Consider the following 12,967-nt stretch of genomic DNA (forward strand, 5'->3'; position numbering starts at 1 on the left):
AGGCATGATGGTTTGATAAAATACAGGAGGTTATTCCAATTTTTTTGTATCTGTTGAGATTTGTTTTGTGTCCAAGCATGTGGTCAATTTTTGAGAAGGTTCCATGGGGTGCTGAGAAGAAGGTATAGTCTTTTGTGTTAGGATGGAATGTTCTGTAGATATCTATTAGGTCCATTTGAAACATAACATCTGTTAGGTCCTTTATTTCTTTGTTAAGTTTCAGTCTGGTAGATCTGTCTTTTGGTGAGAGTGGTGTGGTAAAATCTCCCACTACTAATGTGTGGGATTTGATGAGTGTTTTAAAATTTAGTAGTGTTTCTTTTATGAATGTGGGTGCTTTTGTATTTGGAGCATAAATGTTTAGAATCGAGACTTCATCTTGGTGGATTTTTCCCGTGATAAATATGTAATGTCCATCCTGATCTCTTTTGATTGATTTTAGTTTGAAGTCTATTTTATTAGATATTAGAATAGCTACACTAGCTTGTTTCTTAGGTCCATTTGCTTGGAAAGCCTTTCCCCAGCCCTTTACTCAGAGGTAGTGTCTGTCTTTGAAGTTAAGGTGTGTTTCTTATATGCAGCAGATGGATGGTTCCTGTTTTCTTATCCATTCTGTTAGCCTGTGTCTTTTTATAGGTGAGTTGAGACCATTGATATTGATAGATATTAATGACCACTGATTGTTAATTCCTGTTACTTTCTGGTTGTGTTGTGTTGTCCTTCTTTGATGTATGTTGGTGTGGGATTATCTATTGCTTGATTTTTCATGGATGTGTTTAGCTTCTTTGGGTTGGATTTTCCCTTGTAGTGCTTTCTGTAGGGCTGGGTTTGTGGACAGATATTGATTAAATCTGGTTTTATCCTGGAATATTTTGTTTACTCCGCCTATGGTGATTGAAAGTTTTGCTGGGTATAATAGTCTGGGTTGGCATCTGTGGTCTCTTAGTGTCTGCATAAGATTTGTCCATGATCTTCTAGCTTTCATAGTCTCTATTGAGTAGTCTGGTGTTTTTCTTATGGGTTTGCCTTTATATGTTACTTGGTCTTTTTCCTTTGCAGCTCTTAATATTTTTTCTTTGTTCTGTGTGTTTAGTGTTTTGATTTTTATGTGGCAAGGGGACTTTTTTTTTTTTTTTTTGGATCCAGCCTATTTGGTGTTCTGTAAGCTTCTTGTATCTTCATAGGTATTTCTTTCTTTAGGTTAGGAAAGTTTTCTTCTATGATTTTGTTAAATATATTTTTGGTGCCTTTGAGTTGGTATTCTTCTCCTTCTTCTATCCCTATTATTCTTAGGTTTGGTCTTTTCATGGTGTCCCAAATTTCCTGGATGTTTTGTGTTACAACTTTTTTGTCTTTAGTGTTTTTTTTGACTGTCAAATCTATTTTCTCTATCGTGTCTTCAGTGTCAGAGATTCTCTGTTCCATCTCTTGCAATTGGTTGGTTATGCTTGTTTCTGTAGTTCCTGTTCGTCTAGTCAGGATTTCTATGTCCAGCATTCCCTCAGCATGTGTTTTCTTTATTTTCTCAAATTCATTTTTCAGATCTTGGAATGTTTCTTTCATCTGTTTAATTGCTTTTTCTCGGCTTTCTCTGATTTCTTCCCATTTTTTTGTTCGTTTTTTCTCCATTTCTTTAAGGGATGTTTTTATTCCTCTTTAAGGGAGTTTTTCATTTCCTCTTTAAGGGAAGTTTTTATTTCCTCTTTGAGGGAATGTTTTATTTCTTCTTTAAGGGCCTCTATCATCTTCTTAAAGTCATTTTTAGGGTTGATTTCTTCTGTTTCTTCTGTCATGGTATGTTCAGGTCTTGCAGGTGTAGAATCACTAGGTTCTGATGTTGCCATATAGGTCTTTATGTTGTTGCCTGTATTTTTGCATTGGCGTCTACTCATCTCTTCCTCTGTGCGTTGCAGGTGGTGTCTGTGTCTGAGAGTGCCTCTCTTGTTCTAATTTTTAGTCTTGGTTTAGTAGGGGTTCTTGGTTAAATTGGTGCTATTGGGCTGTTTCTTCAGGGGGCAGCTGATCTCAGTCAGTGAAGTATATACTTATGATTCTGGTGATCTGGTTTGGTGGCTGGGCACCACCTTCTTTTGTGTTCCCAGGTCACATTTTGTTCATTCGTCAACTCCTCAGCTGATCTTTTTTCTTCAGACTTCAAACTGTAGGCATCTGAATCCTCTCCCTGATGGATTTCAGCTGAGTGGAGTAGTCTCACCAACACCTCCAAGTTATTGGGTTTTGCAGGATCAGCAACTGGGCTTTGGGTTGTCCTCAGAGGGAGTGTTCAGATTCGTTCTGGTTCCATCCCTCGGAGATAGCTTCTTCCCCGGGTGTTGGGGTTAGAGGCATCCCTGTTCCAAGCTGCGTCTGCTTGTCTCCGTCCTCGGGCCTGTCTGCCTCTGTGGCCCGCCACCAGGCCTGTATGTCTCTGCCGGCTGCCACCGCGGGCCTACCTACCTCTGCTTGTCACTGCTGCCGGGTCAGTCTACTTCTGCGGGCCACCGCCTTGGGCCTACCTGCGTTTGCTTGTCTTCGCTGCTGGGCCTGTCTACCTCTTTGGGCCGCCACCGGGCCTGTATGTCCCTGTTGGCCACCACCGCTGGGCCCGTCTCAGTTAAATATTCTTAACTAAAGTATGACCCTGAAACACAAAGGCTTGTACCTCATAGCTCACAGCTTTTCCTTTTAAAAAACCCTTCACTCTGAGAGCTCAGGGCCATCCTCCTTCACCTGGCTAGCCCAGACCACGCCCAGGCTTGCATGTTATTAATAAACCCCTTTGTACTTGCATCGGATATTGGCTCTGTGGTGGTCTTGCTTGGGGGTCTCACAACATGGGCACAACAATTTCCACATTAGGTTTTTTGGAGTTTGTGTCTGAATGCTTCCTGTGACAGTGTCTACACCATCTATATTGTTATCTATGTTGTCTGTTGTCTGTGTGTCTGTCTGTGTCTGTGTTAAGATGTGCTGTCTACACAGGGCATAAACCAAGTACTAGCAGATTTGAAAAGCATTCAGACCTTAGCCTTCAGGAAGGTGAAAAGAAGACAGATGGAAATAGATGTAACAATCATCTTACTGCAGACTAACTCCTGATCCACACAGAAGACAATTCATAGAAGAACTGATTTTTATGTTTCTTCTTATCTTCAAAACTAAATCAGTGTTTTCCATACATCAAAACAGATTTGTACAGCTATGAAGCTGGCCCATTCAGCAACGTGTCTGCCATGCAGCTGTGAGGATCTGAGTTCAAATGCCTACAACACATGTAAAAATACCCAGGCACAGTAGTTCTCATCTGTAACTCCAGTGATGAAGGGTACAGAAGTGGACACTTGAGCTCATTAGCCAGCCAGTCTGGCCAAGTCAATGAGTTCTAGATCCAGTGAGGGACCTGCCTGGAAAAAGAAAGTGGAGAGTCATCAAGGAAAGCCTGGCATCAACCTCTGGCCTCCATATGCAGATATATGCATGCTCACCAACATGCACATGACCACACTCACATACACATGAGTGCACCCCACACAAACCTGTACATAACACCTCTCTTCTGTCTCTCTCTATGTCTGTCTCTCTTTATCTCTCTCATCTCTCTGTCTTTCTGTCTCTCTCTATATCTCTCTCTCTGTTTCTCTCTGTGTGTCTGTCTGTCTCAAGAGAAGCTTCCTGAAGTTCTTAGTCATCTTTCCATAATTGTCAAGCCTCTCTGGCTATTTGGAGGTACCCTGAGGCTATGGGTGTCAAGCAGGAGGCCCAGTTGAGGAACCAATTTTATGCCATACATAAATTACAGTGAAAATGCTGAAAATTGTTATTCTGATGAGACACTATGTTTGGAACATTCTATAGTCATTTTAAAAATTTTAATATGAAAGGGTATCTTTAAAGTCACATTATAGCTCAAATTAGACAAGGACCACAAAGGTGACATCTATAAGACAAGTCAGGAAAAAATGAGTCCCATTCTATTACCCTACGGTCACATTCAAACAAAGCAAATATGCTCAAGAAAATTGGCACCAAAGAAACAAAAGAAGAATAAATAGGTAAACTAAAACATTTATGTACCAAGGCATTATAAACAGAATAAAAAGGCAATACACAGAAGAGAAGAAATGTCTCTGTATCATGTATCTGGTTTGGGATTCTCATCTCAGAAACAAAAATCACTGTAACTAAATAGCAAGGAAAAGTTAAGGGCCAGTGAGATGGTTCAGCAGGTGAGATGACTACCGTCATTCTTGATGACCTTGAGTACCTGAAAGCCATGTGGTGGAGGGCTTGCTCTTGTAAACTGTCCTCTGACCTTCTCGTGTATTCTGTAGTACATGCATGCCCACACATATACACACACTAAAGAAATAAATAACTTTGGAATGAAAAGAAAACTTTCGTATTTAAAATGGGAAATTGCAGTCATTTCATAAAACATCCAGTGAAATATCATTTATTTTTTCTTAAATATCTTATTCAAAACAAGAAAGAACACAAGTTTAGGTGAGGATGTGGACAGTTGGAGCCCTTGGGTTGTGCTGGTGAAAATATAAAATAGTACAGTGGAGTTGGAGACAGGATAGCAGTTCCTCCAACAATTAACCCAATGACCTATGATTTGGCAACTCAAGCTTTCTACCTTAAAGAGCAAAAGTCCAGAGCTCAAAAAGATGTACTTGCACACTCAACAGCACATTTCATAGTAGCCAAAGTTGAGAACAAACCACATTTCCAGCCACAGATGAATGGGAAGCAACACAGCACACACACACAATGGACTATTATTCTGCCTTACAGAGCCCAAGAAATCCACACACATGCCAAACTTTGATGAACCTGAGGACATTAGACCAATGGAAATAAGCCAGCCAAAACAAACAAAAACAAAACCCCCAAAACAGGAAAACACAGATAATTGTGTGATTCCATTTCAGGGTTCCCATATTAGTCACATTCAATGACAGAAAGTAGAATGGTTGATACCAGGAATTGGGAGTGGGCAGTATGTGGAGTCTTCTTTCAGAGCTCTCGGGTTCCATTTGGGAAGATGAAAAAATGTCCTACATTTAGAGTGTGATGATGGTCATATAACATGAAGATACTCCATACACAAAAACTGCTGAAATGTGAAGTGTGTAGTGTGTATAGTTTCATATTATCTACACACAAATATGTGAAAAACTGAATTCGTCCACTCAGGCTTCAATGTACCAACACACTCTATCACATCATAAAATGATTACGCTGTTCTTGCCATGAATTCCAATTCTTAATGGATTTACATAAGTGTGAACAAAGTGATAGCATTTCTCAAAATCAAGATGAGAGTTTGCTTACCTGATATGGACTTCATTACAGTCATTTCTTAGGATACGGAAAATGGTACCCACACTCACAGACAGTATGGCTATGATAAATGCCTTTCAAAAAGAAAACAGGAAAATGAACAAATTTCCATTATGAATAGAAAGTATTCTATATATTGTCAATTATTTAATATATATGGTTTCTTAATCAGATCTCTCCAGTGAGGTAAACACTATATTTTGGGCAGAGTCCCTGAAGAATATGAAACACACATGTTAACAGACTGCTTGTGTGTTAAACTGAAAATTAAGGTCTCTGCAATCTGAGGCTCTGACAGCACAGACCCTGGAAAAGCTAAGACTTCTCTCAGTGCTCCACCAGGAACAGCCAGAGAAGGGCTCAGTTCAGGTTCTGAAACATGGATGACACAGGGTGGAGAGAATGCAGGCACCTGGGGAGGTTAGGGGACAAACCAAAGTAAGAGACAAAAGTGTTCACCTAAACTGAGCTCTCAACTCTGGTGCAGCAAACATGTGCAGTTTCTACTTCAAGTGGGTTAAAGAACTCCGTCTTTCTTTACTCTAGTTAGAAACAAGTTCACCCAGGCCAGGGGACAGCTCAGTGGCAGAGCCCTGCACAACAGACACTAGACCTAGCTCTGATCCCCTCAACTGCAAACCAAATAACAAAACTGAAGATGACTCACAACCCAGTTCCTGGCAGTGGGATCTTGTGTGCTAAGAAGGGGTGAGCTGGTCCTCACCTGTGTCTCCTCTGGGAAGTCTGCGCCTGTGTGGGAAGGAACACTATTGCTGTCACCACAGTGTTCAGACAGCGTCCTCTGGGTCACCTGATGCCCCATTGGCCCTCATCTCTGTCACTGCTGCTCCATCAACCTCAGCCAGGGTGGCCTGTGCTCAAGTCTCATCTAAGCTGCCAACTCCTCCAGACCGTCATCTACCTCCATCCACTCAGTCCATGCAGACAGTCACAAGGACCTGCACTGCTTTGGTTTGGGGTTAAAATGGCTTTAAAAGGTGCTTTACTTAACAAAGGATTAAGGCTACATGATGTTGTAACTTATTTAAAAGATTCTGTTATTCCTCTGATTTTTTTTTTTTTTTTTTTTTGGTTTTTCGAGACAGGGTTTCTCTGTGTAGCTTTGCACCTGTCCTGGAACTCACTCGGTAGCCCAGGCTGGCCTGGAACTCACAGAGATCCGCCTGCCTCTGCCTCCCAAGTGCTGGGATTAAAAGCGTGCGCCACCACTGCCCAGCCCCTCTGATGATGTTTTAAAAGTAGAATATTATGATCTCAGGGAAAGTATCCTACCATGTAATTTGACAAATTAGAACTCAAAATACTAGGACTTGGAGATGAGGCTCATCAGTTAAGATCACTAGTTGCTCTTGCAGAGGGCCTGAGATTCAGTTCCCAGCACCCAAATGGCCCCTACAACCTTCTGTAACTCCAGTTTCAGAGGATCTGATGTCTTCTGCTAGCCTCCATGGACATGCCTATGATGCATAAATATAGATGCACTCAAAACAGCCATACATAATAAATAAATGAATAAATAAATAAGTAAATAAATAAATAAATGATTTAGAGAAATAGACCTCAGTTCCTAACATTCCTAACACACACACACACACACACACACACACACACACACACACACACACACACTTCTTACCTCATGATACTGCCTCACTGTTGAACAATGAGTAACCCAATTTGATGAATGTAACTCACTTTTTTCCAGTTGTATTGAATCTTTTATTCCAAAAAGAATGAATATAAAAATGTCTCTTTTATGACATAAATAAATGGTAACTGAATAAGCAGATAAAATTATAGAAAAGACCAAAGTGTCTGGAGCAACGGACAGTATAACTCAAATGGTAAGAATATTCACATACATGCAGGGGAGGAAGCAACATTGAAATATGAAAAGGGCAGCACACATGTTAGGAAGTAAGTGGTTTCATTGCAGCCAACAACACTGACCTTTCAGTATTCAACAGAAACTGAATGCCTGACAATAAAATAACAACACACTATCAGCAGAACTGACTATAAGTTCTGGTTTACAGGGACATGGATGTAGGTCCATGGTAGAGTGATTCCTCTCATGGCTGAGGCCCCAGGATCAAACACTAACACAGCAGAATTCTCAACATCATGAATAAATATAAATGAATAAGTGATGGCCCAGTGGGCTGGAAGAACCACATTTCTGTGTGACATTCATGCTAAAATAACAGAAAATTTTAAGGCATGATGATCCTTATTACAGAGCCAGTTTAAAGAAAAGTGGAACCTCACTTCCTCCCAGTTCCCAGTCAGCTGACAGGGAAGAGCACTGTTCAGTCCAGTCACTATCTGTGTGTGAACTGCACTCTGAGTGTCTTCTGCTTTCACACTGGACTCCAATAAGGAACAGCACTCTGCAATGGACTCATCTCTCAGGAAGTGCATGCACAGGCTCCTCAGAGGGGATCAATGGCCCTGTTTCCTCATCCCATGATTTCAACTACAGGTCAACCCCCTTTCCCTCCCCAGTCACCTCCACCCTTCCTACTTAAACTTTCTCCAAAGTCCATTCTTTCATCTGACATGCTACAATTGTATCTGTTTATTCAGTTACCATCCATCCACCCCATGAAAAGTTACAGCAGGACAAAAGCCTTTGACTCCCTTACTCATTCCTGGACTTTGAACTTGTAGGATGCACTGGTGAATTAGACAGGTGTGAGGAACTCCCAGGTGTGCTGAATTTCTTGTTGATTTCCCTGAATTAAATTTCCTACTGAGATTAGTCATTATAGTTCCTCTAAATAAAAAACAACCACTAAAAATGTTTTCTGTAACTAAAAAGTTAATCATGTTCTACTTGCTTTATTGAACATATGCCGAGTGGAGATGACAAATACATGGAACAGAATAGTAGATAAATGTGACCTGAAGTAGACCGACTCAGAAACAAATTGTCCCCACTTGATTTTTTTCACAATACAATTAAAATAATTCATCAGATTACCTGAATCACAGTGACCTGTGAAAAACCACAGTAATTTTTGAATGACCGACAGATAATCCACCAAAGCTGATGCCAGAAAGGGGTGACACACATTATCCGCTCCAAGGCTGAGCTCCTCCCTGCCCTCTGTTCCCCCAAGAGTAGATCCAGTTCAGTTCTCATTTCTCTGTATAAGGAGGACTGGGCATACATATTGTCTAATTTTTCTGTGACTTGGTGCCGTCTCTCAGAAAGTTCTGTATATTTGTCAGCTTTGGGATAAAAGTGAAGAAAGACAAGAAGCAGACAGTAATTTAACTGATTTTTCTGAGACACTTTTCATGAAAAACACATAAATTATGTACTAGTTTTTCTCTGAGACAGTCTCATATACCCTAGGATGTAGCATGAATCTTAAAGAGTCTTATTAACAAAAATAAACCCAGAGCCAAGTATTGGGGTGAATGCTGGAAGATCAGAGAAGCAGAACAAGCCACAGCTACCTCACCTGGCCAACTTCTCAGATGATCCTGTTTCCTCAGACTAGGAGCCTCTGAGTGCTTATCCAAAGGAATCTCAGCTGAACTGCTGCTCAAAAGCCTAAAAGCTTAACCAGTCAAAAGCTTCTAGTTTCTGGTCCTCACACCTTATATACCTTTCTGCTTTCTGCCATCACTCTCTAGGATTAACGGCTCACTTTCTGGGATTAAAGGCATGAGTTACCATGCTTGGCTATTTCCACTTTGGCCTTGAACTCAAAGAGATCCATGCCTCCAGAAGGCTAGGATTAAAGGTATGAGTGCCACCATTTTCTAGCCTCTGTATCTAGTGGCTGTACTGTTCTCTGACCCCAGATAAGTTTATTAGGGTACACAATATTTTGGGGAACACAATACCACCATAGTAGACTTGCCTCAAATTTTGCTAAAAAGCCAAGGGTGACCTTAAAACTTCTCCAGGTCCTCCTGTGTCTGTCTCAAAGGCTAAGATGACAGACATGCACTTCACACACAGTTATGTGGTGCTAGGAACCAAAGGCATGTACATGCAAGGCAATGATGCTACCAGCTGACGTACATCTTCAACCCACCAAATTTTGAGCATAATAAAATTACCCCTGTGAAGCCAGGCAGTGGTGGTGCACTCCTTTAATCCCAGCACTCGGGAGGCATAGGCAGGTGGATCACTGTGAGTTCGAGGCCAGCCTGGTCTCCAAAGCAAGTTCCAGGAAAGGCACAAAGCTACACAGAGAAACCCTGTCTTGAAAAACCAAATATAAAATAAAATAAAATAAAATAAATTTACCCCTGTGTAATTCCTTAACAGATTAGAAGAGCGTCCCTCACTGACCTGACTACTGTCATTATCCCATGGATACAGCAAACTGAATGACCTCTTCCCATCTGGACCCCAAGTCTTAACAAAGTCTTCCTTCCCTTTGTAACATAAAAGTCTGGTCCCTACTTTCTACCATATGTGAATGTATATGCAAATGTAAAAACGGCCAAGTATCATGTTTTTTAAATGTTATAAACAAATCCAGGCATCATGACATAAACCTGTAATACCTATATTTGGGAGGTGAGGTAGAAAGAGCACACATTTAAGGCCAGCCTGGCTACATAAGCAAACCACATCTAAAACAATAACAAGGACAATATGACAAACAATAAGTACATTTACTTTCTAACAGAAATTTCCTTTACAACTGACAGTATCATATAAATGGTCTATTATAATTTAAATATAAAACACCAAGCACAACAGACAGAAAACACTATTATGTAATTTTCGGACACTGAATTAACATATAAAGCTACTATCCAAAGAACCACACTACTGTGTTATAATGGAATCAGTTAGGCAAAAAAATCTGACTCTAAAAGATTCACATACCATCATGGCCTTCTTCCTCTGTGTCTAATATAGCTGAGAAACCTCCATTAATGATGTCCAGGAAGAAGTCTGCAGGGTTGTTGTGGGAATCATATTTGTAACCTACAAAGAAGTTGGCCAAGAACACAAACCTGAGGACCCTCTTCAGAGAGTGGGATGGGGAGGGAAGACAGAATCTAAGAGCTTCTTCCTCTTCTTGCCTCCCCCACTAACTTATTCTTTCCTCTTGCATATACACTCATCATATTTCAAAAATATCTGCTCCCCAGTACAACATAAACATATATGTATATACACATTTATGAATATATATGTATGTTGATGTGCATGTTCTACATACATATGTGAACTCTTTCTATGAAACAATCATTTGAATTTGGCCTAAATTTTTATTGGACTCCAAAGACTCACATACGTTTACACTTTCTTTTTTTTTTTTTGGTTTTTCGAGACAGGGTTTCTCTGTGTAGCTTTGCGCCTTTCCTGGAGCTCACTTGGTAGCCCAGGCTGGCCTCGAACTCACAGAGATCCGCCTGGCTCTGCCTCCCGAGTGCTGGGATTAAAGGCGTGCGCCACCACCGCCCGGCACGTTTACACTTTCAAATGACAAAGATTAATCAAAACCAAAGAGTGATACAGAGAGATGCTGGTACAATGGCTTTCACAGAGGCCACCAGAATATACAGCAGATGGTAATTAATAATTCAGGTGTCAACCCTCCAGGTGAATAACTCTCTGATGGAGGAATCTTGCTAAGCAAGGCTCATGGCCCCAGACTCTGAAAGCCAGGTGCGTCTGTCTGTAATTTCTCTCATGTGCCACTATGTTTCTTCCCTAAAAACAGCTGCAGGTGTTCTCCCCAGTGCCTATGACACTGTTGCTTCTGTCTGTAATTACACATGTGCAAAAACAGCTGTGGTATCTCCCCAATACCTGCACTGTAATGTGTGATCTCATACAATATGTACATGTGATGTCATGATCACATCTCAATCTTATGGTCACTTATATCTGTGGCCTGCCTGAAGATGACCCATCATTAAGCTGTATAATTTTGATATGTAGAAAATGCACTAGGATATGCTTCAAAATTAGATCTATTATTCCGTGAGGACTGTAAGACATTTAGGCCCTGTTTTTTTATCACTAGCACAGACTTACATAAAGAAAACAACAATTTCTTCTCAGTTCTAAGACATGCTACATACAATTGGCTGATTTTGAGCCTCAGAGCAAATTCAAACTAGACTGAATGCTTCCTAAGACAAACCTCCACAGAAAATACACAAGGAAATATTCCCAGGTGTCTATTTGTAGAACCAAGGCCAGACACAAAGCAACATTGGTGCCAGTTCCCTGCTTGATAAGACTGGCTGATAAAGATCTACTCCCTAAAAAATTCCTCAGCAGCTTGTCTCACTGGGCACTGTGCCCCTGGCCTCAGGTTACAGCCTGAACCTTTCATCTGGGCATTGCCATGGTTACTCATGCCCTCAAATGTAACTTTTTTTTTACTTTGCATGGATATAAGGGGAGACAGAACAAAGAAAGAGGGAGAAGCTAGAGAAAAATAAAATTCCTCAGTACGTGTGTGAGTCTGATTCCCTCAGGTAAATAAGAGTTATCCCTAAGTTCTAGTACTCTGAAAGCATTCTTTTTGCAACCCTGGTTGGAGTTCAAGGAGCTGGTCTCTCAGGCTGCTAGAGAGTAATCAAAAGCAAATATTTAAACCTATACTTGGAGATGCAATTATCAATAACTATATTCATATTTCGCTAAAATGAAACTGACAGCATGAAACATTAAAAAATATTTCATCATCCAATCTGACTATGAAAAAAAAAAAACAGGCAGGCAAAAACATGAGTCCACAGAAGCCAGACTTAAGCCAGTCTAGCCCCTAAGCACTGCCTAAACCTGAAATGCAAAGTTACAACTAATTTAAGTAACATCTCCACAGCTCCTCAGAGTCAGATCACACCAGGGAAAACTGAAAACCACCGTGTGTTAAGTGAGCAAGAACAGGATGATGCTGGGCTTTCCAAAGCTGTTCCAGTGACAGATAACTGGGCCTGAGGCCAGCATGTTAATTTAGAGGGTCACCACAACGGGGAAACAGAACAAGAGGCTCAGGAAAAATACTGTAACCCAGGCGTGATACAGGACAGCAGAAAGAAGAGAGAGCTGAACAACAAGACTGTGCTGCACAGCTAACAGAATCCTGTCACCAAATTAACCTAAGGTATTTAAAATGGAGAAGTCACACACAGTAAGTCTGCAGGAAGGCCAAGCACTACTCCTGGGAAGCCCTGTACTCTTCCCAGATCCCTTGAATGAAGGAGCTCTCACAGCAAAAGCCAGCCATACCTGCGGATTTGAAGTACTCCAATGCCTCTTGTGCAGGGCCGTGATACATGACTTTTCCTGAGGCCACTAAGGTGAGGCTATCAAAAAATCTGAAGATGGTGTACTGAGCCTGATTAATGGAGAAGATGACTGTCTGTCCCCTCATAGATATCCTAAGTTTAAAGAGAGAAAATCATAAGTCACTGGACATCAAAAAATTGAAATTCTCAACAAAATATTTTATTCCTGAAGTTATACTCTCTGTTCCCATTTCAGTTGAATTTTCCTTAAAAACATCTCCTCTCACTTGTATTATGCACTCGATAGATGTAGACGAATTTCTAAACAGTCTTACTAAATAAGAAACACAGAGCCAAATACAGGGGTAATAGCCAA

The 12,967-nt window shown here is 40.8% G+C and overlaps 1 protein-coding gene across 11 annotated transcripts in view; it reads right to left on the bottom strand.

Annotated features, from left to right (window-relative positions):
* The window catches only part of LOC102918786 (ATP-binding cassette sub-family G member 3-like), a 184,310-nt gene that overhangs the window by 35,196 nt on the left and 136,147 nt on the right, over positions 1-12,967 (bottom strand). For all 11 annotated transcript variants that reach the window (XR_013043071.1, XR_013043072.1, XR_013043070.1 and 8 more), the window contains 4 exons: positions 12,593-12,744; positions 10,226-10,327; positions 8,351-8,601; positions 5,338-5,420 (listed from right to left, as the gene is read on the bottom strand). Coding sequence is in view for 7 of the 11 variants with exons in the window: in XM_076546843.1 (XP_076402958.1) it covers positions 5,338-5,420; positions 8,351-8,601; positions 10,226-10,327; positions 12,593-12,744 (588 nt within the window). In the remaining 4 variants the exon portion in view is untranslated. The remainder of the gene's footprint in view (positions 1-5,337; positions 5,421-8,350; positions 8,602-10,225; positions 10,328-12,592; positions 12,745-12,967) is intronic.

Source organism: Peromyscus maniculatus, chromosome 10, assembly GCF_049852395.1.
Source record: "Peromyscus maniculatus bairdii isolate BWxNUB_F1_BW_parent chromosome 10, HU_Pman_BW_mat_3.1, whole genome shotgun sequence".
NCBI lineage: Eukaryota > Metazoa > Chordata > Mammalia > Rodentia > Cricetidae > Peromyscus > Peromyscus maniculatus.